This window comes from Erpetoichthys calabaricus, chromosome 16 (genome assembly GCF_900747795.2).
Source record: "Erpetoichthys calabaricus chromosome 16, fErpCal1.3, whole genome shotgun sequence".
Taxonomy (NCBI): domain Eukaryota; kingdom Metazoa; phylum Chordata; class Cladistia; order Polypteriformes; family Polypteridae; genus Erpetoichthys; species Erpetoichthys calabaricus.
The window spans coordinates 26527559-26552522 of NC_041409.2; the positions used below are offsets into that span (position 1 = coordinate 26527559).

General features: G+C 38.3%; 1 protein-coding gene across 1 annotated transcript in view; it reads left to right on the plus strand.

The window, feature by feature from the left end:
- Positions 1 to 24964, plus strand: part of si:dkey-288a3.2 (protein phosphatase 1 regulatory subunit 37) — a 157897-nt gene that overhangs the window by 109766 nt on the left and 23167 nt on the right. The window contains exons 9-10 of the mRNA XM_051920019.1: positions 4645 to 4786; positions 7174 to 7340. Of these exons, the coding sequence (XP_051775979.1) occupies positions 4645 to 4786; positions 7174 to 7340 (309 nt within the window). The remainder of the gene's footprint in view (positions 1 to 4644; positions 4787 to 7173; positions 7341 to 24964) is intronic.

The window sequence follows — 24964 nt, forward strand, 5'->3', positions numbered from 1 at the left end:
GGGTACACAGAGCAGATTGAAAATTGCCTGTCAGACTTTGACAGACGGTTTCAAGACTCAGCTTTACGCTACATTTAAGTGCTATACATTTAGGGAAGATGTTGAGGGGGATTCACCCGCATCAAAAACTGCAACACTGTTTCACCTAAAACTCCTTTACAGTGGAGGATGAGATTTTGACACCACAGGATGACATTCAGCTTAAGTCTGGGGCTCTTGGAGAATTTTGGAACTTACACACAGAGGAAAAGTACCCAAACATGAGGAAATGTGCTACCTCCTTGACTGCATTATTCGGCTCTACTAATTTATGTGAGTCGGCCTTTTCCCACATGAAGATTATTAAATCCAAATACTGTAGTGATCATAAATGTATTGAATTATTGTGCCATAAAGGTTATTCAGTTATGCAAGGTACGACAACATATATTTTATGCATAAAGTATACTCATATATATATATCATTTTTAATGTAGGTAGATCATTTCGACCTGGTCATTTTAAAAGTAGCTTGCAAGCCGAAAAAGTGTGGGCACCCCTATGCTACAGTTTTCACATCAGCACCACCTGCTGGCTCAGAGCAAGTGAAACATCCTAACAGACTGAAGCCAGACTAACAGACAAAATGACCAGAGCGTAACATTACCTAACTGTGCAACACCGCATGCTGCTTCTTTCTACTCTAATGTAAAAAGAAGTATTGTGGGCTGTGGGAGTGTTGGATGAGGCTTGATAGAGAGCGGAAGTGCAGTGCCACACAAAGGAGGATCAGAGGGCTGTTGTTTAAGGCCTGCTTTGTCAGTCTTTCTTTAATAATAATAATAATAATAATTCATTACATTTATATAGCGCTTTTCTCAGTACTCAAAGCGCTATCCACACAGGGAGGAACCAGGAAGCGAACCCACAATCTTCCACAGTCTCCTTACTGCAAAGCAGCAGTTATAATTCAAGCACTACGAACTGTCCACCTTGAACTAAGAGGACGAGTCGGCCATGACAGTGTTCAGGGTTACCACCCTGCAAGGAGTAAGCACAACTCCTGAATCCAGTCGGACCCACAAAAGAACAAATTCTCGACTCACAAGAGCAGAGACATTGACAGAGAAATTGTACGGATGACGAATGAGACCGCTAGCAAGAACAACAAGGTCACCAATTTAAAAAGCACACAAGCATTTACTTTCTTTCGTTAACCCTTTTTACAACGGCGGGTTAGCTAGTACATACATAAAAATGAAATTAAAAAATGAATGACATAATTACATGAATAAAAAACAGAATTCTATAGAAGTTACTTATGGCAACAAAATTTTGGCAGCAAGTCTCTCCTTCCATAAGGTAAAAATATTAAGTCTGGGCTTTGATTAGCGACATTCTAGCACATTCCTATAAAGGCCCAACCTGAAAATGAGACTAGATACTTCTGTCTGCATTATCATATGTGTGTCTTCATAAAAAAATATCTGTTCTTATTCTCTAGGTAGAACCCAAAATAAATATACTGTACATCTGACTAGAGTGGCGTGTACTTAACGTATGACATTACTCATAATTAAAAGCTGAGACAACTTACTCATTAATCTGAGTGAAATACAAAATAATGGAGGTCTGCTCAACTCTTGAGCAGCACAAATTAATTTTGAAGTGGCACTGGAAATTTGAGAATGTATGTGAAGTGCAAGTGAATGAATGAAAAATTCACTGCAGAGGAGGCTACCAATGGACCAAGAATGCCGGGATGAAACTGAAGAGTCGGATGAGGTATCCCTGCTCGTATTTTGCTGAATGTTTCTAGTCAATGGCTCACCACCATCAGCAGTGCCTAACATTAGTGTGGAAATTTTTGAACAAATTACTACTTCTGCATGTAATAAATATTAATATTTTCAGAATTGTATGCCATAATTTACTTATGTTGGCGTCTTATGTCATGCTATTATTTGTATTTTTCATTTTTTACTATTGGCTGTGTGGTGCACATCCAGAGTTGGTCTCCATCTTGAGCCTGATGCTGCTGAGACTCCAGCTCCTGAGATACTGAATTGTTATTTAATATGCAGTATTTCAAAGTACTTTTAAAAGATAAGAGAACATAATATTATTTTTAGGTTTCACAGTGATCTGTCTGATGTAGCATCCTGTGCTCAAACCCCAAGCCTAGTTATTGTCTATTTACTGAGTTTTCATATGTCTGTGTGGTTGTTTTCTCCCAGATACTGCAGCTTTGACCTTGGATTCTCAAACATTTTATTTAGTGGCATTTTTAAACTGACTCTGGTGTTGGCCTGTGCATTGGTGGTCAAGGCTGGATCCCACCATGGACGGGATGCTAATGGAAATTAGCTTGAATTGAGTGGGTCTGAGAGTGTTAAGTTATGTTAACATTACTTTCAGCACATATTATAGATCTTGTGGACAGGGCCCTCAAGTAAGCCAGGAGTGTACCTCATAACATCCACTCTTAGAGGAAGACTGATAACGAAACCTGCATCCCGTTGTTCATCCCATTCCACTCTGTCTCTCCTATTGGTCATCAAGCAAAACTTACCCATTTTGTAGACTGATCCTTCCACAGAAGCCTTTTTTTCCTAACCCTCACTTAATCTCCTTCTGTTGACCACCTAACCTACTCAAACTTCTCCCATCTAACTCCCGACACAGTGGAGAACCACATTCCCCACCAGGCACTTTCAGCTGTAGCTGGGGTCGATGTGTCACTTGTAAATACAGTATGTCACCAACAATATCCTTGTGCCTGGTCCTTCTGGTAAAAGCAATATTAACAAATGGCCTCTCGTCAGTCTAAAAGTCTTCTTTACTGAATTTCTTGTAGGAACTGTGTAGCCGTCAACATAGGTGAAACAGAGAGACGGTTAGCAGAGCTCTACAGGGAGCACATTCGAGTAGTTAAAATTAAAAACCTTACAAAGCTTGTTGTGGAATACTTCACATCCCTGACCACAACCACTCTGATCTTCCTGGTTGAGTTCTTTCACAAGGCTTCAAAGACACTTTTCAAAGACAAACCAAACAAGCCAAGCTCATTGGTCCTAATGCCCAGCTAACTCTTTAATCTCTCCATCCTTGCCTTCTTCTTTATGTTACTTGCTCTTTTTTTTCCCTATTGCACTCCTAATGAACGGTAAATGGCCAAAATATTGTATCTTCTAATGAACCTTCTTTCATTTTCACCAGGGAAATAACTTGTAACCCTTTTTCCTCTGCAGATGCACACTGAATCAGCCCTAAACTAACTCTGTACTATAAATATGTTCATTTATTATTACATATCTCCAATTTGCTTGTGCTCATTTGGTTTTCTTTCAGAGACATACAGCTTTGGATAGTTAGTGTTACCACTCTAATTCAACAGTACAATATGGAAATACAAGCAAAATTCCAAGGAATAATCTGCTACGCAGATGACATTAGGACATCAAAAAACTAGAATAAAATAATGTACATCTGTATGTCAAATCAATGAAATTACAGACTGAACTTATTTGTTCCACCTGTTCAGTATCGATATCTTATGATAAAGAATTATTCAACCAAAATTATTATCCTCAAGACTGCTATAAATTTGGCAAATATTGCTTTTACTATCAATCTCTCTATCTTATACTGCTATTCATATCTATCTAGTTATTGTGCCTTTCTGTTTCTCTTTTTATACGTACTGCTGTATCTATTTCTTTATTTGTACAATACTTTTCTTATCTATCTATCTATATATCTGATATTGGAAAACCCATCTCCATTTATTTCTTTGTGATTTTCAATGATCAACTAATTGATAATAGAAATACTGTATGTGTAATGTCTCCTATAGCATAAATGACTATATTCAGGATGAATGATATTCAAAGGCAGCTTTAGATGGCAAGTAACTACATGTACATTTTATATCGTATCATTGAAGAATATAAACATAATTCAAAATGATAGATAGATAGATAGATAGATAGATAGATAGATAGATAGATAGATAGATAGATAGATAGATAGATAGATAGATAGATAGATAGATAGATAGATAGATAGATAGATAGATAGATAGATAGATAGATAGATCCTGGCAGTAAATGTGCATTGTGCCATATAGTAAACTTTATATTCTTTACACAGGTTTGGTCTGAACTCAAATATCTCAAATTTGCTTTTTCACACGGGGCAGTGTTTTAAGAAAAGCTCCTCTAACACGTTCTCTTTTACTGGTAATATTTTTTATTTTTACTTTGACCAAAACATGAATGGTTAAACGCAGATGTAATTGATTTCATGTCTGTCTTATGGACATGCCTCAATAAAGTACTCAATAAGTAATAACTTGACTGCTGCTTCCCTTTGTATTTCAGGCATTGGAATGCATGGACATGAATGAGTGAACATAATAGAAATATTCACCAAATTGCACCATTCTAATGTTTTCTGAAAGAGAAATAACAGTGCATGCCTTTTCAGGGTCAGTCTTTTAAGACCAGCCTGAATAGAGACATTAGTGGATTACAAATTTATGTCATAATAATTCAATGGAATTTTGCTTGTGTTCATAAGTGAATTTACATCCAGCATACATAAACTCTCTCTGTTATAGGAAATTTCACAGATATCATCCATCATTCCTTTTTTTTTTTCTAGTGTTATGTCAAGAATCTTGAGACACTGAATCTGGGCAAAAATGCCCTCACAAATGAAGGAATTCAGAGGCTTAAAGATTCTCTGATAATCAACCAGTCAGTACGGAAACTTGGATTGGCATCTACCAGACTAACTTGTGAAGGTAAAATATACAGCAATGTCATTGTGATTTAGTAAAAATGATAAAGGATTAGCAGCATCAAGTCAATATTACAAACGTTGTTCTCTGCTTCATTTTTAACTTGGATTGATCTGCTGTATATATTCACTTTCTAAACCTACCAAAACCATTTTTAATGCTGTAGGGACCAGAGGTTATTCCAGCATTACAGGGCACCAAGATGGAACCAAACCTGAATGGGGTGCCACTGCCAGTCCATTGCAGGGCCCCTTCATTTACACACTCACATCAAGCCAAGCTTGAGTCACTCGTGAACTTGATAAGCACATTCTTGGGAAAAACAACACAAACTTGACATGGAGAAAACATGGAAACATCCTACAGATGGTGACCAGGCTGGGATTTAAACCCTGTCTCCCTCTCTCTGCCGGTTTAATAGCCATTTTCTGGGGTCACCCAGGTTTGCCAATTGTCCCTGTCAAAGGGGATATTAGAGGATATATTGTGACAGCCAGTTGCCTTTGTTGATGCCAGTCTTCTTTGGTCACCTCTATCTATCTATCTATCTATCTATCTATCTATCTATCTATCTATCTATCTATCTATCTATCTATCTATCTATCTATCTATCTATCTATCTATCTATCTATCTATCTATCTATCTATCTATCTATCTATCTATCTATCTATCTATCTTTCATGACACACAAGAGAGATGGTGACCCTATTTGTACCTCAGGACACAGAGATAGATTCAAACTCTGTCTACTGGTTAAAAATAAATTGTATGAAGGAAAAGGGCTTGACTGGTGAGATGGTGCAGGACCAAGCTGTTAGGAGAAGGTTGGTGAAGCACATCAACCCCACATAGAAGTGGGAAAAGAATGAAGAGGGAGAAGAAAAAGAAAGGGATTGATTGATGAATGCATTCATACTGACCCACTGGTTAACTTATCCCTTGTCCCTAATGTTTCACTTATTTAAAGACTGTAACAAAAAGAGGTCTTCTTGGCAATGTTTTTAGGTATAAGTAAGTAAGTAAGCAGTAACCCTACAATACACCCTTCAATATCTGTATATTGATCTCACCTCATTTGATTCTCAACCTCACCTATTGTGAATTTCCCCTTGGGATTAATAAAGTATCTATCTATCTATCTATCTATCTATCTATCTATCTATCTATCTATCTATCTATCTATCTATCTATCTATCTATCTATCTATCTATCTATCTATCTATCTATCTATCTATCTATCTATCTATCTATCTATCTAATCCAATTCAAGGCCACAGATGGCCAAATTCTATCCCAGCAGCACTGGATGCAAGAAAGGAAGCAGCTAAAGACAGGGCACCAGTCCATCACAGGGCAAACTCACACAGCGGCCAATCTGAACGTCCAATCAGCCTAACCTGCAAGTCTTTGAGAGTGTGGGAGGAAAAATGGAGTAACCCCCAAGAAAAACTTGCACATGCATATGAGGCAGCAGGGATACCCACTGCACCACCATGCCATCCATTATTTACATTTAGGCTAATTACTCATTTTGGGTGACATTGAAGAAAGCTACAGTAGGAGATTTCAGTAGGCAATGTATACTACACAACATATTTTGCAAAAAGCTAGAATTAAATTAGTGCTAAAGAAAAACAGCTGACTCGGCCATGTCTGAACAAACAAAAAGTTTCAAAGTGCATTTTAAATCTGCTTCAAAACAGTAAAGTTCAATTTTCATTTGCTTTTGCAAAATTATTGTTTTTAAAGATTGTTTTTCTTTTATTTCTAAATGATTTTCAGGCAGATATGTACCAGAAAATTCTGATATTGATCACACAGCTGCTTCAAGCATGTTGTTGATTTGTATATAAATAATCTTTCACCCCATGTAGTTTGCAAAATTGTAGTATCTGCAGGAACCTGATGTATTAAGCAATGAAATTTAACTACAGTACTCCAATTTACTTTAGAATCAAGAATGATTTTTTTTTAGTAAGACTGGTGTGTACTTGTTTTTTAAAAGTTTATCATGTTTCATGGTGGCAATCTATAATAGTAGAGGGTGGCATGTAGCAGAAAAGCTTTGAAATGTTAGTGTATGAGATGTCAGTTTAAAACAAAACGCACACAATTTGGTAAAATTATGGATGATACAGAACAATATGGAACAAACGTAAAATGGAAGAAAATAAGTCAGCGGTTCTTTGGATGTCACTGCATGAATCGCCGGATTGCTAAACGCGGTGACACATTAGTAAATCTATAAGGCAATGCTATTTAATCAGTGATGTAAGATGGACTCGAGTAACTAAAGAAACTACAAAGATGTACAGTACACCAGTACAGAAGTAAGCATTGGTACTTTGGATTTGGTTTGCTAACACAGTTTCTCCTCTTTGAGGTGCAGGTGCTGTAGCTTTGGCCGAGTTCATTGCTGAAAGCCGATGTATCCTGCGACTGGATGTACGAAGAAACTTGCTCAGAGCCGGGGGTCTCATGGCACTCTCTCTTGCACTTCGAATAAACAAATCACTGATCAGGGTTGATCTTGACAGAACTCCAAAAGAAGAGAAGGTAAGCTGTAATAACGCATGATTTTCCATTACACACATCTGGAGTGGATATCGACCAGTTGTTCTGGTGAGTGAGGGAGTGAGTTAGTTAGTGAAGAGCATTTGTTTGCTTCTGTGCAGTCTTAGATATGTCATTCTGTCTGCTGTGATGCATTAAAAATCCAAGAATCCCCAGCTTTTCTGATTGGAAATATTCTTGTCAAGTGACACATGATCTGAGCGTCTATATATATACATATATATATATATATATATATATATATATATATATAAATATCCTGACTGGAATGTGAAATAGGGATGTTCCACATTGTTCTTCTCAGAATTTCCTACCCACATGCCAAATATTTGTACATTTGGTTTATTGTCAATGCTACGTTACTCCGATGCATTTGTGAGTATGGCCTACAATAAATTAGCTACCAGGTTTCATCTCCCCATGACCATGAATTGCAATCTGCAGGTTAAAAAAATCGGACAAGTTATTATTAAAATATAGCAAATTGCTAAATGTATGGTATTATATATTCCAAATTGTGTGAACAAAACCGCACACTATATAATAATTTCATCGATTTCAAGCAGGTGTTTGACAGCGTGTGACAGGAGGGGCTATGGCATATACTCAGAACATATGGTATACCGGAACATCTGATCCAACTACTAGAAGACCTATACAGTAAATCATTTAGTGCAGTTCGTGTGGATGCTGAACTAACGGAATGGTTCCGAGTGATATTAGGAGTGAGACAAGGCTGCTATTTGCCCTCATACCTATTCAACCTACTACTGAAAGCGGTCATCCAGAAAGCTATGGAAGAAATTGAGGCAGGTGTAAAGATGAATGGTGAAATGGTAAATAAGTTTAGATTCGCTGACGACATCGATCTCATCACTGAGACAGATGAACATTTGCAATTGCTCACTGACAAAATTGACACCACTAGCAGGAGATATGGGCTACTCATCAACAAGTCAAAAACAAAAACAATGACAATAAGTAAGTCAAATACGCAACAACTGAAAATACAGCTTGGAGGACAAGATCTAGAACAGGTGAAAGAATTTATCTACCTGGGAAGCCTGATATCCCAAGAAGAAAGTTGTACATTGGATATCAAGAGAAGAATCAGACTAGCTTCTGCAGTATTTGGAAAACTAAATAAATTGTGGAAATCCAAGAACATAGTAATCAGTACAAAAGTAACAATGTATGAAACATTGGTTATTCCAATTTTGTTGTACGGATCAGAATGCTGGTGCCTAAGAAAGGAAGATGAAAGAAGAATAAAAGTCGCAGAAATGAGCTGGCTACGGAGGCTTCTTAAAGTAACTAGAATACACCGAAGAAGAAACAAAGACATAAGAAACAGACTACAGCAGGAACAAATGCTAAGTGATTCCTGCGGTTTGGACATGTCAACAGAATGGACAGAAGACGACTACCACAGAGAGTCATGCAGTGCCACATAACAGGAAGAAGATCTAGAGGACGACAACGGAAAAGCTGGATTGATAACTTCATTGAAGACCTTGAATCATGGCACATTAGTCTGCGGCAAGCAGTTGATTTAACAACTGACAGGGCCAGATGGCAACATTTGGTGACCTCATCGTTGGCGACAAGCTGATGGAAGGGGAAAAAAAATAAAAATATTCCAAATTGTCTCTCAAACAATATCCTAAAATTTGCTTATGTAGATCAATTTATATTGAAGTTGACCTTTCTACTTCAGTATTATGAAACACTTAATATGATGTGAGGCACTCTCACTACCTAAATACACAGGCCACTCTTTCGCCCAGTGAGGTTCTTCTTCATTCTTCTCACAACTAGAGTTCCATTTTGATTCAGAAAGAAAATAAAGTAGATTGTTATATAAAATGCTGTCTTGTCAGTGACAGTCAAGCTCCTCAAGAGATCCTAAAGATGAAAAATCTATTCCGGTTGTGGAAAGAGACAAAATAGATTTATTGTCAGTTTCAAGTAAGGTTTTAGGGGGAGGATAAACGTTTCAATTACCTCAGACCCTTGTGCTCATCTGTTTGTATTTTTCACATCCATTCTTGTTGCCCAAGGCAGCATCTGGAGCAACATGGTTTTTGTCAGATAATCTTATTAAAGGGTGAGATTAGGCTGTTCTAGGTTATCTCATCCTCAGAGAGGGTATTCTGCCAAGATAATACAATCAACATCCATTCATTCACAACCAAAATCATTATGTAGATTACCCTAACCATTCCATTAAAGAATAACAATAATCTAGAACGTAATCTTGAGGCCTCTGGCACCTTCCCCTTAGACACAGCAGAAAGGCATTTTGTGTGTACATGAAAATAGTAACGACTTGTCTTCTAAAGTAGTTGAGACGTTCAGAAGGATGGATAAGAACAGAAAAGGATGGAAAGAAGGGCAGAGGGATAAGGGGGGAATTCTACGCAGGAACGCAAGCTAAGAGCTCAAATCCAGCAATCACTTGCAATGTTCACTCATTTCCTTAACATTTTTGTCACAAATACCAAAGTCCAGAGGGGCCATAGAAGCTGCAGATTCCATTGCATCCAGTCTTAATTACTGGATAATTCCTTTGTTGAACTAAAGCCTTTGCTTGATTTGACTGTTTTCAGTTGTGGTTGCATTTATAACGTGAAAAGTCTCTTCTTTGATAGCCATGTATGTCTGTCTGTCTGTCCACATGAAACAACTCTTCTCCTAGTGGACTGATTTTGTTAAAATTTGCACAATTTTGCAACTTCAAAATCTCCTGTTGAAAAGCATTAGTGAAACTGAGAACTCATCAATCTAAGAGCAGGATCATTCTGTGTGACTTCAACTACAAATGTGATATTGTGTCAATTTTACCTAGAGAGTGGTTACTTTAGATTGTATATTTATTTATATACAGTGGTGTGAAAAACTATTTGCCCCCTTCCTGATTTCTTATTCTTTTGCATGTTTGTCACACAAAATGTTTCTGATCATCAAACACATTTAACCATTAGTCAAATATAACACAAGTAAACACAAAATGCAGTTTTTAAATGGTGGTTTTTATTATTTAGGGAGAAAAGAAAATCCAAACCTACATGGCCCTGTGTGAAAAAGTAATTGCCCCCTGAACCTAATAACTGGTTGGGCCACCCTTAGCAGCAATAACTGCAATCAGGCGTTTGCGATAACTTGCAATGAGTCTTTTACAGCGCTCTGGAGGAATTTTGGCCCACTCATCTTTGCAAAATTGTTGTAATTCAGCTTTATTTGAGGGTTTTCTAGCATGAACCGCCTTTTTAAGGTCATGCCATAGCATCTCAATTGGATTCAGGTCAGGACTTTGACTAGGCCACTCCAAAGTCTTCATTTTGTTTTTCTTCAGCCATTCAGAGGTGGATTTGCTGGTGTGTTTTGGGTCATTGTCCTGTTGCAGCACCCAAGATCGCTTCAGCTTGAGTTGACGAACAGATGGCCGGACATTCTCCTTCAGGATTTTTTGGTAGACAGTAGAATTCATGGTTCCATCTATCACAGCAAGCCTTCCAGGTCCTGAAGCAGCAAAACAACCCCAGACCATCACACTACCACCATCATATTTTACTGTTGGTATGATGTTCTTTTTCTGAAATGCTGTGTTCCTTTTACGCCAGATGTAACGGGACATTTGCCTTCCAAAAAGTTCAACTTTTGACTCATCAGTCCACAAGGTATTTTCCCAAAAGTCTTGGCAATCATTGAGATGTTTCTTAGCAAAATTGAGACGAGCCCTAATGTTCTTTTTGCTTAACAGTGGTTTGCGTCTTGGAAATCTGCCATGCAGGCCGTTTTTGCCCAGTCTCTTTCTTATGGTGGAGTCGTGAACACTGACCTTAATTGAGGCAAGTGAGGCCTGCAGTTCTTTAGACGTTGTCCTGGGGTCTTTTGTGACCTCTCGGATGAGTCGTCTCTGCGCTCTTGGGGTAATTTTGGTCGGCCGGCCACTCCTGGGAAGGTTCACCACTGTTCCATGTTTTTGCCATTTGTGGATAATGGCTCTCACTGTGGTTTAGAAATGGCTTTATAACCTTTACAAGACTGATAGATCTCAATTACTTCTGTTCTCATTTGTTCCTGAATTTCTTTGGATCTTTGCATGATGTCTAGCTTTTGAGGTGCTTTTGGTCTACTTCTCTGTGTCAGGCAGCTCCTATTTAAGTGATTTCTTGATTGAAACAGGTGTGGCAGTAATCAGGCCTGGGGGTGGCTACGGAAATTGAACTCAGGTGTGATACACCACAGTTAGGTTATTTTTTAACAAGGGGGCAATTACTTTTTCACACAGGGCCATGTAAGTTTGGATTTTTTTTCTCCCTAAATAATAAAAACCATCATTTAAAAACTGCATTTTGTGTTTACTTGTGTTATATTTGACTAATGGTTAAATGTGTTTGATGATCAGAAACATTTTGTGTGACAAACATGCAAAAGAATAAGAAATCAGGAAGGGGGCAAATAGTTTTTCACACCACTGTATACTGTATATATTTTTAGTTTGACAGGCACCGACAGCTAGCAGTTAAAGCCCTACAGTCTTCTTCTTTTTCTTTATGATTATGGTGGCCACTGAGGCAGAAATGGAAAATTCAGATTTTCCCATCCAGACCCATTTTGACAGAAAATTTAATTACTGCACTACAGACCTTTGCAGTTGTACCCGCTGAATCAAGTACTCCTAGCTGCTGGATAGGGCAGGGTACTACCATATACAAAAAGTATGATGTTAGATGTATATTTATTTATTCACGTCACTAAAAGGTATATTCTTTATTTATTCAATGTGTTAATGTTGTTTTTCTGGTTCCACAAATTAGAGAAAGGGTGAGACCTCTAAAAAGCCCGTAGAACAGATCTCACCCAAGGCAAGCCTGGCCTAATTTAACCTATAATCACACAAAAAAGAATCGATTTTTCATGTTTGTCTTATCTTTGCTGTTAATTACTTCACTTTTGATTTGTGGATAAACAAGTTATCCCAGTTTTTCATCCAGTTAAGGGCAGCATTAACAACAACTCCACATTTTCAGAATAACAAGACCTCTGAAAGACCTCTTTGTGCTCAGAAACACACTGTAAATCTTAATATTTTCTTGTTTTGTTTTTATTGTTTTTGTTTCATTTAATTATTTATTGTGACGTATTTAGTTGCATGTTGGTAATTTGTCACTATGATGAGTGAGTGAACTCCTCTTCCTGTTTCTATGTAGATTCTATTTACATTTATGAATGATTTCCTAAAACATTAGTTATTTATAGAAAGGTGGTTTCTAAAATGCCAGTTAACCCTTATTGTGTTTAGAGAATCTGAGGTATTGGTCTCTGAGGCACCAGATTAACACATGGAGATTTATCCAGGAGTAGCCCAGTTTTTGGGCCACGTAGACCTCTAACCAGGTTACAAATAAGGATTTTGTAGGCCATGCATGTCCATTGTACTCTTTTCTCCTGTGCACGTGCAAGCGTCACATACATTATTAACATCCATGGGTAGAAGCGTCCACAAGATACATTTCCTGATACAAATACTCGGACAATCGAGTACTTCCTTCTCCTGGTTGAAATTATCTGTCCCAATATTTCAGAAAGTAACACATTTTTGTTGATAAGCTGAACATACGTGGCTAAGCTCAGCAGCACTGCAGCCACTTTTGGGAGTCTCTCAAACCTGCCACCTCCAATAACGTACTCGAGGCATAAGCGTAGCAAATGAGGACACACACTTAGCAAGGGGTAGGTGTCAGAGGTGGATAATAGCGTGCTACATTTACATTTACTTGAGTAACTTTTTTAAAAAATTGTACTTCTAAGAGTAGTTTTACTGCACCATACCTTTTACTTTTACTTGAGTACATTTGTGAAGAAGAAACGCTACTCTTACTCCGCTACATTGGGCAATACTCGACTCGTTACTTTTTTCCATTTACTCATTAGATACGCTATATTTTTGCCAGAGAGAAGCAGCCAGTCGATCTACTGCATGACTGTTTTACCAATCAGACATAGCAACTATAATCACATGACTCTGTTTCACCAATCAGACATAGCAACAATAATCACATGACTACGTTTCACCAATCAGACGTAGCAACAATAATCACATGACTCCGTTTCACCAATCAGATGTAGCCGTGCAGTCACATGACCACACACAAACCCTGCATCTGCAGCCTGTGAGAGACTTGTAATCATGCGGGGCTCCTGTTCACTGCTAAACGGTCACAGCTTCACTGCAAGAACCTTGAGGGCCATCTCCTGCTGAAGCTTAACCATCACTTCATTGAGTGAAGAACAAGCACGTTTTAACCAAACATGCGCAGACACAGACAGTCATGGTAAAGTGAGACTTCTTGTACGTGCACAAGCTGCCTTGTTCTAATGTTATTTTCTGTCAGCTGTGCTATTTGGAGGGCAAGTGTGTGACGCTGCCGGTCCCCTACAGACTCCCTCGTCTCACATGGGAGTCTGCTGAACCCACATCGTCGATAGTTATGACCGAGATGAGCTGACAATAAATAAACAACCCATAAAAAGTGTGATAGTGGAGGTTAAAAACAAGCCATACATAAGTCCATTAAAATGGAGTTAAAATCATGCAGGAGTCACCTGTTTACAATTACAGACTCCAGTGTTTCCGTTTAAAACTGATGTCTCTTTGGCTTTGAGAGAGGCATTGAGCCACAGGAACAGACACCCTTCAGACTTATCCCCGTATCGTATTCTCGTCGCCCATCCTATGGCGATCCACGGGGTGCCACCGAGTCTCCATCTCTTCGATTCCTGCTGCCTTCCTGGACTTTCACGGGAAGTCCTCCAGTATACTATGGTTGCTCCTGCTCCCTGACTGCTTAGCAAGAACAACCCTCATTTCCCAGGGGCTCCATGCTTCCTTTCCATAGCGCTGACTCCCTTGTGCTCCTGCCCTTCTCTCTCCCACCTTTCAACCGTTTTGACCCTGCTCAGTTTCTTTAACTTCTAATTTTTTTTTTCTCTCTAGTTTGACTATGAAGTCATTTGTTCTGTAAGTCGTCTTGATTGTAGGAAGGTTATTTTTTCGTTTTATAAGATCGACTTTATTCTATATGTAATGTTATTTTCTTAAAATAAAATTAAAAAAAAGGAAAATGAGGGTACTGCCTTAACCAGGTTACTCGCCTTATCCAGGTTTTGTGTGGGCTTATAAAATGAAACTGTAAATATTTAAGAAATATTTTAGATCACATGGCTGTAGCCAGCCTCTTGTTTTGTAGGAGATCAGTTGATTCTAATATGTTTCCTGAAAATCATAAGGATACGTACGCACCATGCAAAGGAATGGAAGGCAATTGTCTGCTTTTTACCTATTCCTTTTATTCTTTTTCTAAGTATTATCACAACATACTTCACAAGGTAATAAGAACAATTATAAATTATAACACATAAATCAGTTAGAGAAGCAGAGTTAATGGTGATTAAGCAAAAGAATGACAAACAGGCACATACTGAAGAGAATACTGAAGAGATCACTGAAAATCAGTGATCACTTAAGCTTCCTACGACTGAGGTTATCTGCCATAGGTTTAGGGTTTGCGGTCACTGCCTCTAAAGAAAAGAACTCTTCACCTGTACAAAGCTGTTTTTTTTTCTTTAAATCAGATGTCTTTCAACCTCATCAAACTGCCGCTTGTAATTAAAGTCTTAAAGAAGCTCTCTGGGCACAGCTTGCACATAATTTGCAACTCCCACTACTTCCAGAGGTTAGAAGTATTTAGGTCACTGTAACAACAATTGAAATGGTATTTCAGTAGCAAGCGCTCTATTAGTGCTAAGGTTTTAAAACAAAAACCAAAGCTTCAAATGTATTCAGCTGTTGCAGCAACAATACGCTGCTATTTTAGAGCAGAGTGTTTTTCATGTTTCTTTTGAGGCCCGAGGAAAATGAAGCCACAACTTTAATACATGCCCCTGCTGGATTAAAAAAATAATTAAGCTCACTTGCCATCTGTTTGTCATGATTTTATCTTCACTACTTATTTGCATATTAAAGCATTAATTAACTTCTCCAAGGAAAGGAAGCTTATTTTAAAATTAACTCCAAAGACCACTTGTGCAAATACTCACAACTGTTTCTTTTGTTACACCGCCCTGAACAATTGTACATCCTTATGAATTTCATCAGTAGAAGGCACTAAGGCTTCATTCCTAAGAACTAGCATTTGAAAGAAACGTCACAATACAATAAGCTTCTCGTGGAGAACGTTGTGGTAGATATTGTGTTACTGGGAAAATCACTGAGGGGCAGCAAGTTACCAAGGCTTGTTATTCAGAGCGAGGTGGGCAAAGGCATTGTCATTCGCATTCGGAGAGTTTGAAGCGGGTTTAGAAGGCTTTAGCTTAAATCATCACTTGTTTGGGTCTGCATGCAGCTTTGAATGTCGTTAAATGAAATTACTAAGTCAAAAGTGCAAAGCATTTATCTAAAACTCTAGAAAGTAGCAAAGATATTCATTTGTTCTGTCTGGTAAAGTAAAAATTAATTTTTTTGTTCAAATATGAAATGTACTTACACTAAAAGGAATATAACACTGGTCTACAAAAAAATACTTTTTGTTTGCTTCTGGGAACTTCAGAGCAGCTCTTTATTAAGTTTTTTACACTCATTTCATATATGAAATCGGAATTAAGCTGCACGTCAGGTTTTTGAAATACACATCATTGATGTTTTGACACTTTTGAATATCAATATATCAACACGATATCTGGAGTTTGGACTCCGTCCCACCAAAATTGTTTTGATGTGTTAATTCTGGAAACAAACCAGAAGACGATACCAGAGACACATTAAAGCATATTTATGTCAATTTACCTCAATATAAAAGTGAGGTCAGCGTGTCCAAAAATATTGGAGGCCCTCACTTTTGCGCTTGTACTGCACATCCGTCTCTCTTTGCAAGAACCAACAGTAGTCACTCATCATGCTCGGAGTGAATTTTTCCCCGATATCAGTTTTCCATCACCGTTATATCTTGATGAAATTTTTCCCCATGTTCATCTCTGACATTGCTTAGATTTGGTGGAAAAAAGTCGACATGAGCATGTAAAAAAATGCGTCTTCAGTGACATTCTGGCTCCCGCAAGTTGATATACTTTGAGCAGGTTCTCCACAAGCGAAGTATAATTCTCTGCTCTGTGACTGTCAAGAAAATTCTGGGCAACCTGCTCAGTTGATTCAGTGGGCTTCAGTTTCCTTATTGAACTCCTCTTCAAGCATCAGTTCACGGATTTCAGGGCCAACAAAAACACCTTCCTTAATTTTGGCTTCACTTTTCTCGAGACCAAACTTATTTGTTAAATGCTGAAATGCATCGCCTGCGGTGGGTTGGCACTCTACCCGGGATTGGTTCCTACCTTGTGCCCTGTGTTGGCTGGGATTGGCTCCGGCAGACCCCCGTGACCCTGTGTTTGGATTCAGCGGGTTGTATAATGGATGGATGAAATGCATCGCCTTTACTGTCCAGTCACCCTAGTTGTCCAAGACCTTGGACATCATAACTAAAAAATGGGACGTGCTGGACGAAAAACGGTTTTCAGATTTGGAGTCAGCAAGTGAAATTTGTTAAAGTACAGGTGAAAGAATCCCAGTAGCAAAATGCTTGTTGACCAGTGTAATAGGAGCAGCATTTACAAATCATTTAATTGATATTTATATTTATTTCTTGACTTCTGACTTACAGACATGTTCATATAATATATTTTAATAATCAGTAAGTGTTAAGGTATGTCTATCAACTATATAAATACTATCACCACAGAGTGATGTGAGTCCTGTTCTCCATTCATGATCAAAGATGCTGCCATTGCTATCACTTTCAAGTATTCAGTTTAATGTATATACAATGGATTCATAAAGTATTCAGACACCTTTACTTTTTGCACACATTATTATGTTGTACATTTTGTTTAAAAAGGATAAATTTGACATTTCTGCCCAGCAATCTACACTCAATAACCCATAATGTCAACCTACAATGTTTTCAGAAAGGTTTGCAAATATATTAATAATCAAAACTAAATTGCTCATTCGTGTAAGTATTCAGACCCTTAATTCAATACTTTGTAGAATCTCCTTTGGCAGCAGTTACAGCTTTGAGTCTTACGTAAGACTCTGAAAGCTTTGCACACCTGGATTTGGGCAGTTTATCCCATTCTTCCTAGCAGATCCTCACAATCTTCAAAAGATTGGATTGGAAGTGTCTGTAAACTGCCATTTTCAGGTCTCACCACACACATCCTATTTGCTTTGAATCCTCACTTTGGCTGATTCTGGGGTTCGTCAGGTGTGTTTTTGCTCCTATTCTGTTCAATGCTTGTATGGACTGGGTGTTGGGCAAAGTTGTGGGGTGCAGTGGCTGTGGGGCATCTGTTGGTGCAGAAAGATTCACGGATCTTGACTTTGCTGACGATGCTGTGATCTTCACGGAGTCAATGGTGTCTGAGTGTCTGGGCTTGCGAGTGTCCTGGATAAAACTCAATAGCCAGGCCTTTAATGACCTCTTGGGCATGGCCATCATCAGTGTGTCCGTCTGCGGAGAGAGTCGACCTTGTCAAGAGGTTTACTTATGTTGGCAGTGACATTCATGTCTCTGGTGACTCTTCCTATGAAGTCAGTAGATGGATTAGGAGAGCATGGGGGGTCATGAGGTCGCTGGAAAGGGGTGTGTGGAGCTCCTGATATCTATGCAAAAGGTCCAAAAAAGGTCCAAGTCTTTAGAGTCCTGGTACTTCCTGTCTTGCTATATGGTTGAGAGACATGGACGCTATCCACTCACCTGAGACGAAGACTGGACTCCTTTGGTACTGTGTCTCTCTGGAAAATCCTTGGGTACCATTGGTTTGATTTTGTGTCGAATGAGCGGTTGCTCAGGGAGTCCCAAATAAGGCACATTACCTGCATTGCGAGGAAGCGTCAGTTACGGCACTACGGCCATGTGGCGCGTTTCCCTGATCCAGCTCATAAGATCCTCATTGTTGGGGACCCAAATTGCTGGAACAGGACAAGAGGTCACCCACGTAACACCTGGCTATGACATATAGAGGGTCATTTCTGGAGGGTGAGACTGGACCGCATGTCTGCCTGGGGGGTTTGCCAACCGGGATCCCGAGCTGTTTCGACGTGTAGTGGGTGCGGCAACACACTGTACCAGTGCATGCTCCCCAGCTTGACTTGACTTGTTCAAGCTGCTTTTATGGTGGGTGAAAGTCAGGTGACATCACCAACCAATTGACAATATCAACTGTACAACGAAAGATTGTAACAAAAAAGATACCAAATTAAAAATAATGAAAAAATGAGGCAAACCTCACTGTGGCTGTGGATCCTGGAACTAGCAATGCAATTCAGTGATTCATTTGAAATCAACTACTTTTGCAACTTCAGTTTATCTTTAAGCTTGAGGTCATTATCTCTATCATTTTTGACAGACTTAGCCAAGAAAAAAGCTAATTAGATCAACTGCCTTTATTGGTTTTGGACTATTTTATTCCTCATTAAAACAACTTTTCCTGAACCTCTTCTAAAGATCAAAAAAAAAATGACCCCATACTGCACTCTATTCAGTATTTGATGTTGGGCGGCTGAGAGGTGATCTCTGAATCTCTGAATTAATATATATAAATGATTTAAATAGTAATATAAGTAACAAGCTGGTTAAGTTTGCAGATGATACCAAGATAGGTGGATTAGCAGATAATTTGGAATCTGTTATATCATTACAGAAGGACTTGGATAGCATACAGGCTTGGGCAGATTTGTGGCAGATGAAATTTAATGTCAGTAAATGTAAAGTATTGCACATTGGAAGTAAAAATGTTAGGTTTGAATACACAATGGGCGGTCGGAAAATTGAGAGTACACCTTATGAGAAGGATTTAGGAGTCATAGTGGACTCTAAGCTATCGACTTCCCGACAGTGTTCAGAAGCCATTAAGAAGGCTAACAGAATGTTAGGATATATAGCACGATGTGTGGAGTACAAGTCACAGGAGGTTATGCTCAACCTTTATAATGCACTGGTGAGGCCTCATCTTGAGTACTGTGTGCAGTTTTGGTCTCCAGGCTACAAAAAGGACATAACAGCACTAGAAAAGGTCCAGAGAAGAGCGACTAGGCTGATTCCAGGGCTACAGGGGTTGAATTATGAGGAAAGATTAAAAGAGCTGAGCCTTTACAGTTTAAGCAAAAGAAGATTAAGAGGTGACATGATTGAAGTGTTTAAAATTATGAAGGGAATTAGTGCAGTGGATTGAGACTGTTATTTTAAAATGAGTTCATCAAGAACACGGGGACACAGTTGGAAACTTGTTAAGGGTAAATTTCGCACAAACATTAGGAAGTTTTTCTTTACACAAAGAACAATAGAAACTTGGAATAAGCTACCAAGTAGTGTGGTAGACAGTAAGACGTTAGGGTCTTTCAAAACTTGACTTGATGTTTTCTTGGAAGAAATAAGTGGATAATACTGGCGAGCTTTGTTGGGCTGAATGGCCTGTTCTCGTCTAGAGTGTTCTAATGTTCTAAAGTAAACTGTAAATGTGTTTAAACTAATAGAAAAGGTGCTGGAGTCATAGAAATTGTGTTTTGAATGCCCTCACCTTTGTTTCCGAATCATCAGTCATAATCTCCAAACTACAGGTAAGACAGAAACAGTACATCGTCACAGGGAATTTTTAACGAGAACATACAATCTTAATTATTACTCTGTATTGTAAATGTGAAGATGTTGAACATACTGTGATTTGGTCTTATGTAATTATCTTTCATTTCACTTTAAAACTCCTGCAAGCCACAGAAAGTATAACAGAATAAATACCAGGCACCTACTAAACATTAGTAGGAGAAGTAAGCATATGCTGCATGATTCTCTATCGCAAAGCCATTTCTCCTTGTCAAAGCTTACAAAAAAAAAAATAAATAAAGTTTACTTTAATACAATTAAGTCCCATTTTATAGTCTACAATATTTGAATACATAGTACTGTTTTTAATTGTAATTATTCTTTGCCGTTATTTTTGCCATATTAGAAAAGTTGTGAAAGATAACCAATGAAACCTCTGAATGACTAACAGTCTGCATTCAGTCTGCACTTTTCCTTCAGCATCACTTTCCCTAATCTTTCAGTGTGCCTTTCGAATGGGGCTCACAGTAAATGAACAGATACCCAAGACTATTATTATCTCTCTTCATTAGGTTTGGGAAAGGATCTCTAATGAGAGAAAACAGTGCTGTTTAAATTCAGTTTTATTTACTCATGTCTCATTAGGAAAGGACAAACAGTAGATTTGCATTAAGGCACGACTCTGGAAAAAACGGTCCACCTCCATTTCAAGTTGTAAGCTGTTTAAAGGCAAATCTGACATCTTACAGCTAGTTAGTTTTTTTTGCTATTTTAATTGATTATTGTGGCTCGTACTTTTTTAATTTTATTGCTTTAGGGGAAAGAGAGGGAAGCATGTACTGCAAAGTAGTTACATGAACTATAATTAATTTTTATGGTCATTTCTTAGAAAAATTGTACGTGGCAGGTGCCAAAACTTCTTTCACTCAAGATGGCTGGAATTTTTATTCTTACAGAACATTTTTAAAGTGATAACCCCATTGATTAAAATAAAATTAAATATCTTTCGTATAGTAAAGAAAACAAATGTGGTGAAGAACTGAATAAAATGTAAAACCATAAGTGTACACTTAGTTGCATGTTGAACTTACACTACAAATGCACACAATTTAGAAACTGCTGAACATCCAGGGAGCAGGAACAGCTGAAGGTTTGCGAGAGTAGAATGAAGTGGCTGGGCCAGATTTATTTATTGCCTAATTTTAACTCCCACAGCAGAGCTCTTGTTTTTAATAGATTATTTAATTATGCAACTGCAGTGCACTCTTTATTTGGACACTGTCTATATGTAATAAACTGCACTTTTGCACCATTTTTGCTTGTTGGAGTGTCCTTGTTCCACTAATCTATCCTCAGTTTCACGACTATCGATACCCTGGGGGATTAATAAAGTATCTATCTATCTATCTATCTATCTATCTATCTATCTATCTATCTATCTATCTATCTATCTATCTATCTATCTATCTATCTATCTATCTATCTCTACCCTGTGAAACAGGTGATGCTAAGACTGCAGGACACCCGGGGCATCACACCTTGGCATACATTGCATCCCCTTTGGTGGAGTTTTGAGAGTTACGTTTAGTAAGTATTTCCTTTATATTGCTTTGCTAGGTTTCTAAATGTTGCTTTTGTCTTTGTTTTTTGATTTCTGGATTGGTATTGAGACTTGATTGCTGTGGATTGCTCTTTAGGTAAATCCTTTTCCTCCCTTGTGATTTTTTGAGTATTTTGTTATTTTCCTATTTTTTGTTAATAAATTCTCCTTTTAATGAAGATCCTTTTTTGCAAGGATCTTTACAACCCAGGGGTTTACAGTTATCCAAACTTTTTTTTAGGAATTATTGACATACTTTGAAGCATTTCTCTATATTTTGAACTGTTCAACTAGTTTTCACCCATGTTGGGCCCAGACAGGCTGAAGCCTGCAAGTTGTTTTCTTGCGGCAAGCTGGTTTGTGGTGAGTCTCTTTTGGGTTGGCAATTTAAGATCCTGGCCTGCTTTACTATTTTGGAGGCCTCGACCTCTTTTGCCATACTTCAGACTTCAAATCTCAACAACTGTGACTATGATATACTGTACATGCTCTTCCATGCATCTACCTTTAGAAATCCTAAACTTATTATTGCTTTGATGGCGGTAGACTTGATTTCTAACCTGAAGCAACATACTCAAGACAGAATTGAACCTTAGATGGAATATCATTTGCAGTAAACAAAATTATCCTAATTGTGGACAGTACCAGCCAATCTGAGATTACATTTTTAGACTTTAGGAAATATAAAGCCTTTTTAATTGGGACTTTATAATTAGGAAATAATACATAACTTTCTCAAGCCCACTTAATCCAAATCATTGAGCCTATCCTGGCAACATTCTGCGCAAGGCAGAAAATAGCCCTATATGGGGTCCACTCATGCACACACCCACAGAGGACCAATTTGGAATCACCACTTAACCTAATTAGTGATGAGCAAACCCTGTGGAGTTCGGGAATTTTGATAGATTTGTCAAAATGCATTGAAGTCAAAGGGGAAGGAGGAACTGAATTAGGTTTAAGTGGATTACAGGGGTGCAATGGTCTTTTAAGTGTCCCTGAGGGGTAGCAAAGCATCTATACTGACCCGATTATTGTGGGAAAAATGTGACCCGATCTGTGAAATAGCCACAGACTAGCAATAAGTAAAAAAAAAAAATCTACATTGCGCTCACAGAGTTCCAGTCTTCAGTCATTCCATTGTTTGAAGTTGTAGGTCCATGCAGTTGGAACATCTATTTTGTTTCTGATCTAATAGTGCAGAGACATCACACTATTTTTTATTAAATGTTGAAAATAGTAATACATTTTTTGGTATTATTATTATTTCACAGGGTCTCATGTATTGTCTCACTCAGGGAAGTCTCCTTTAAGGTTTGCTTTGACTCATAGCTGTGCCACATGGCTAATTGTGCATGTACTCAGCCAATACACAAAATTAGTCATGTGGCTCAGCAACTAGTTAGTGAACACACAGGAATCAGTGTTATGTATTTACCAGCAGTACACATGACATCCTCATTATGGTCAGTTACCCATAAAATAATAATCTAGCTGGAGTACATATCAGGCAGTGACATTACGCACGTGTTAAGCAAAATGTGAGGCAGGCTACTCTTACAGTACACATACATAAAAGTTCTGAAAATGGCTGGCACAGCTCTGTGATGTCATGCTGGCTGCACAAAGCATCATGGGGTGCTGAGAAAGAAAGTATTTGTCTAAGCCAGCTACCTGAAAGATTTCCAGGAAAATATCTAGTCACTGGTGATCACATATTTGCTGTGAAAAATGCTTTGGTAAATGTTGCTGATGAAGCTTCCAGAGAAAAACTTACTCAGACATGGGAAAGGTGAGTAAAGTCCACAAAGGCAAACATCATGATCTGACTCTCATTTTTTACTTTTTCTAAATGGTTCCTCTATGCTCTAAACAAATTAGACAATCATTCTGGAGTTTTTTTTTTTTAGACCCAGGAATCCGATGGTCATATTTCATTTTTGTTTCAACGCATTGTTACCTGTGTTAGTTATTTCTTGCGTTATCCTGGTATGGCATCTCGTTTTTCCTATGGGCACCATTTTGGGACTTTTGACAGTTACTGACAGTTGCTAGTTGGTTGTTAGCGGTGACATTCGGCATGACGTCACAGGTCAAGAGCTATAAAGGTCAGCCCCTTGGCTTTGATTAACCCTAAAACACTAGTGATATTATTGTGTATTAAAAGTTTCTTTGGATACCAATTCTTTGTGTCTTGTGTCTTGGCTCTGGTTACGTGAACTTTTGAATACTGATTGTTTGGCTCTGTTTCATGATTCTAATTCAGTGCTTCCTGATTGGGGGTGCTTGCACCCCTGTTGCTGGGGGTGCCAGAATACATTGAGGAAGAAAAATGAAGTATCCATTATTCATAAAGCTTCAATTGGTGATCTGTTTTTCTGCATTAACCTCGTATTTTTTCATACTTCTTCTCAAACCAAGGGGGTGTGAAATCAGCCTCGTCCGTCTCAGGGGGTGTGGGGGTAAAATGAATTCGGGAAGCGCTGTTCTAATTATTATTTAATGTCCCAAATCTTGTATATTAGATTCTTTAACTCCCAGGTACAATCTTAGTCTGTTTATTCTGATTTCTCTCTGTCTTCTGATTACACTTCCTTAATTCAGCTGCCATCCCATGCAGTTCAGTATAACAACCAGATGTAGGACTCAAATCCAGGACATGGTGGTAAGACCAATAGGACAAGGCTAGCGATGAAGAATTGAATTTATGGCTAAAAGGCAGTACCCGGGGAAACAATGGAGCAAAAAGAAACCAGAATGTCAAAGCCAAATTTTAAAAGGTCCTCACACTTGCTTGTTTCTCTTTGAATAGCTATCACAAATGATGAAAGTCTGTTTCTGAAGATAATCCAATGCTTAGATACATGCTGCTGGTGGCAGCCAACTTTTATAGGTAGAGAGCGATGACACACAGTAGGTGTTTCACATGTTCTCCACTTTAAGCTGATGCCACCTTATGCGACTTCTAGTGTGTCAGACTTGCTGATTGCTGTTGCTGATTTTGACACCAGACCATGTCAATTTAAATGGCTAAAAATCACAGGGCATGTCTAATTTAGCAACTGCGTTATGACATTCCAGCACATTTGTGCTTGTCCCGTCTTCTAACAGCCAATAAGGTGCTGCCTGACAGAAACGGAACTGCACAAAGGGCTAATAGGTGAGGTACATTCAGCTGCAATCTGCCCTTTTTTCCATTCTGCAATGGTACATAAAGCACAAGACATTGGACAGATGTGCTTCTCTCCTGTTTGTGCAGACTGAAACACCTTTGTTCCTTTTTTCTCATTGCTATGTTAAATGCATTGTACTTCCAGATGAGCAGACATTGGTTGTCAGCTCTGTTG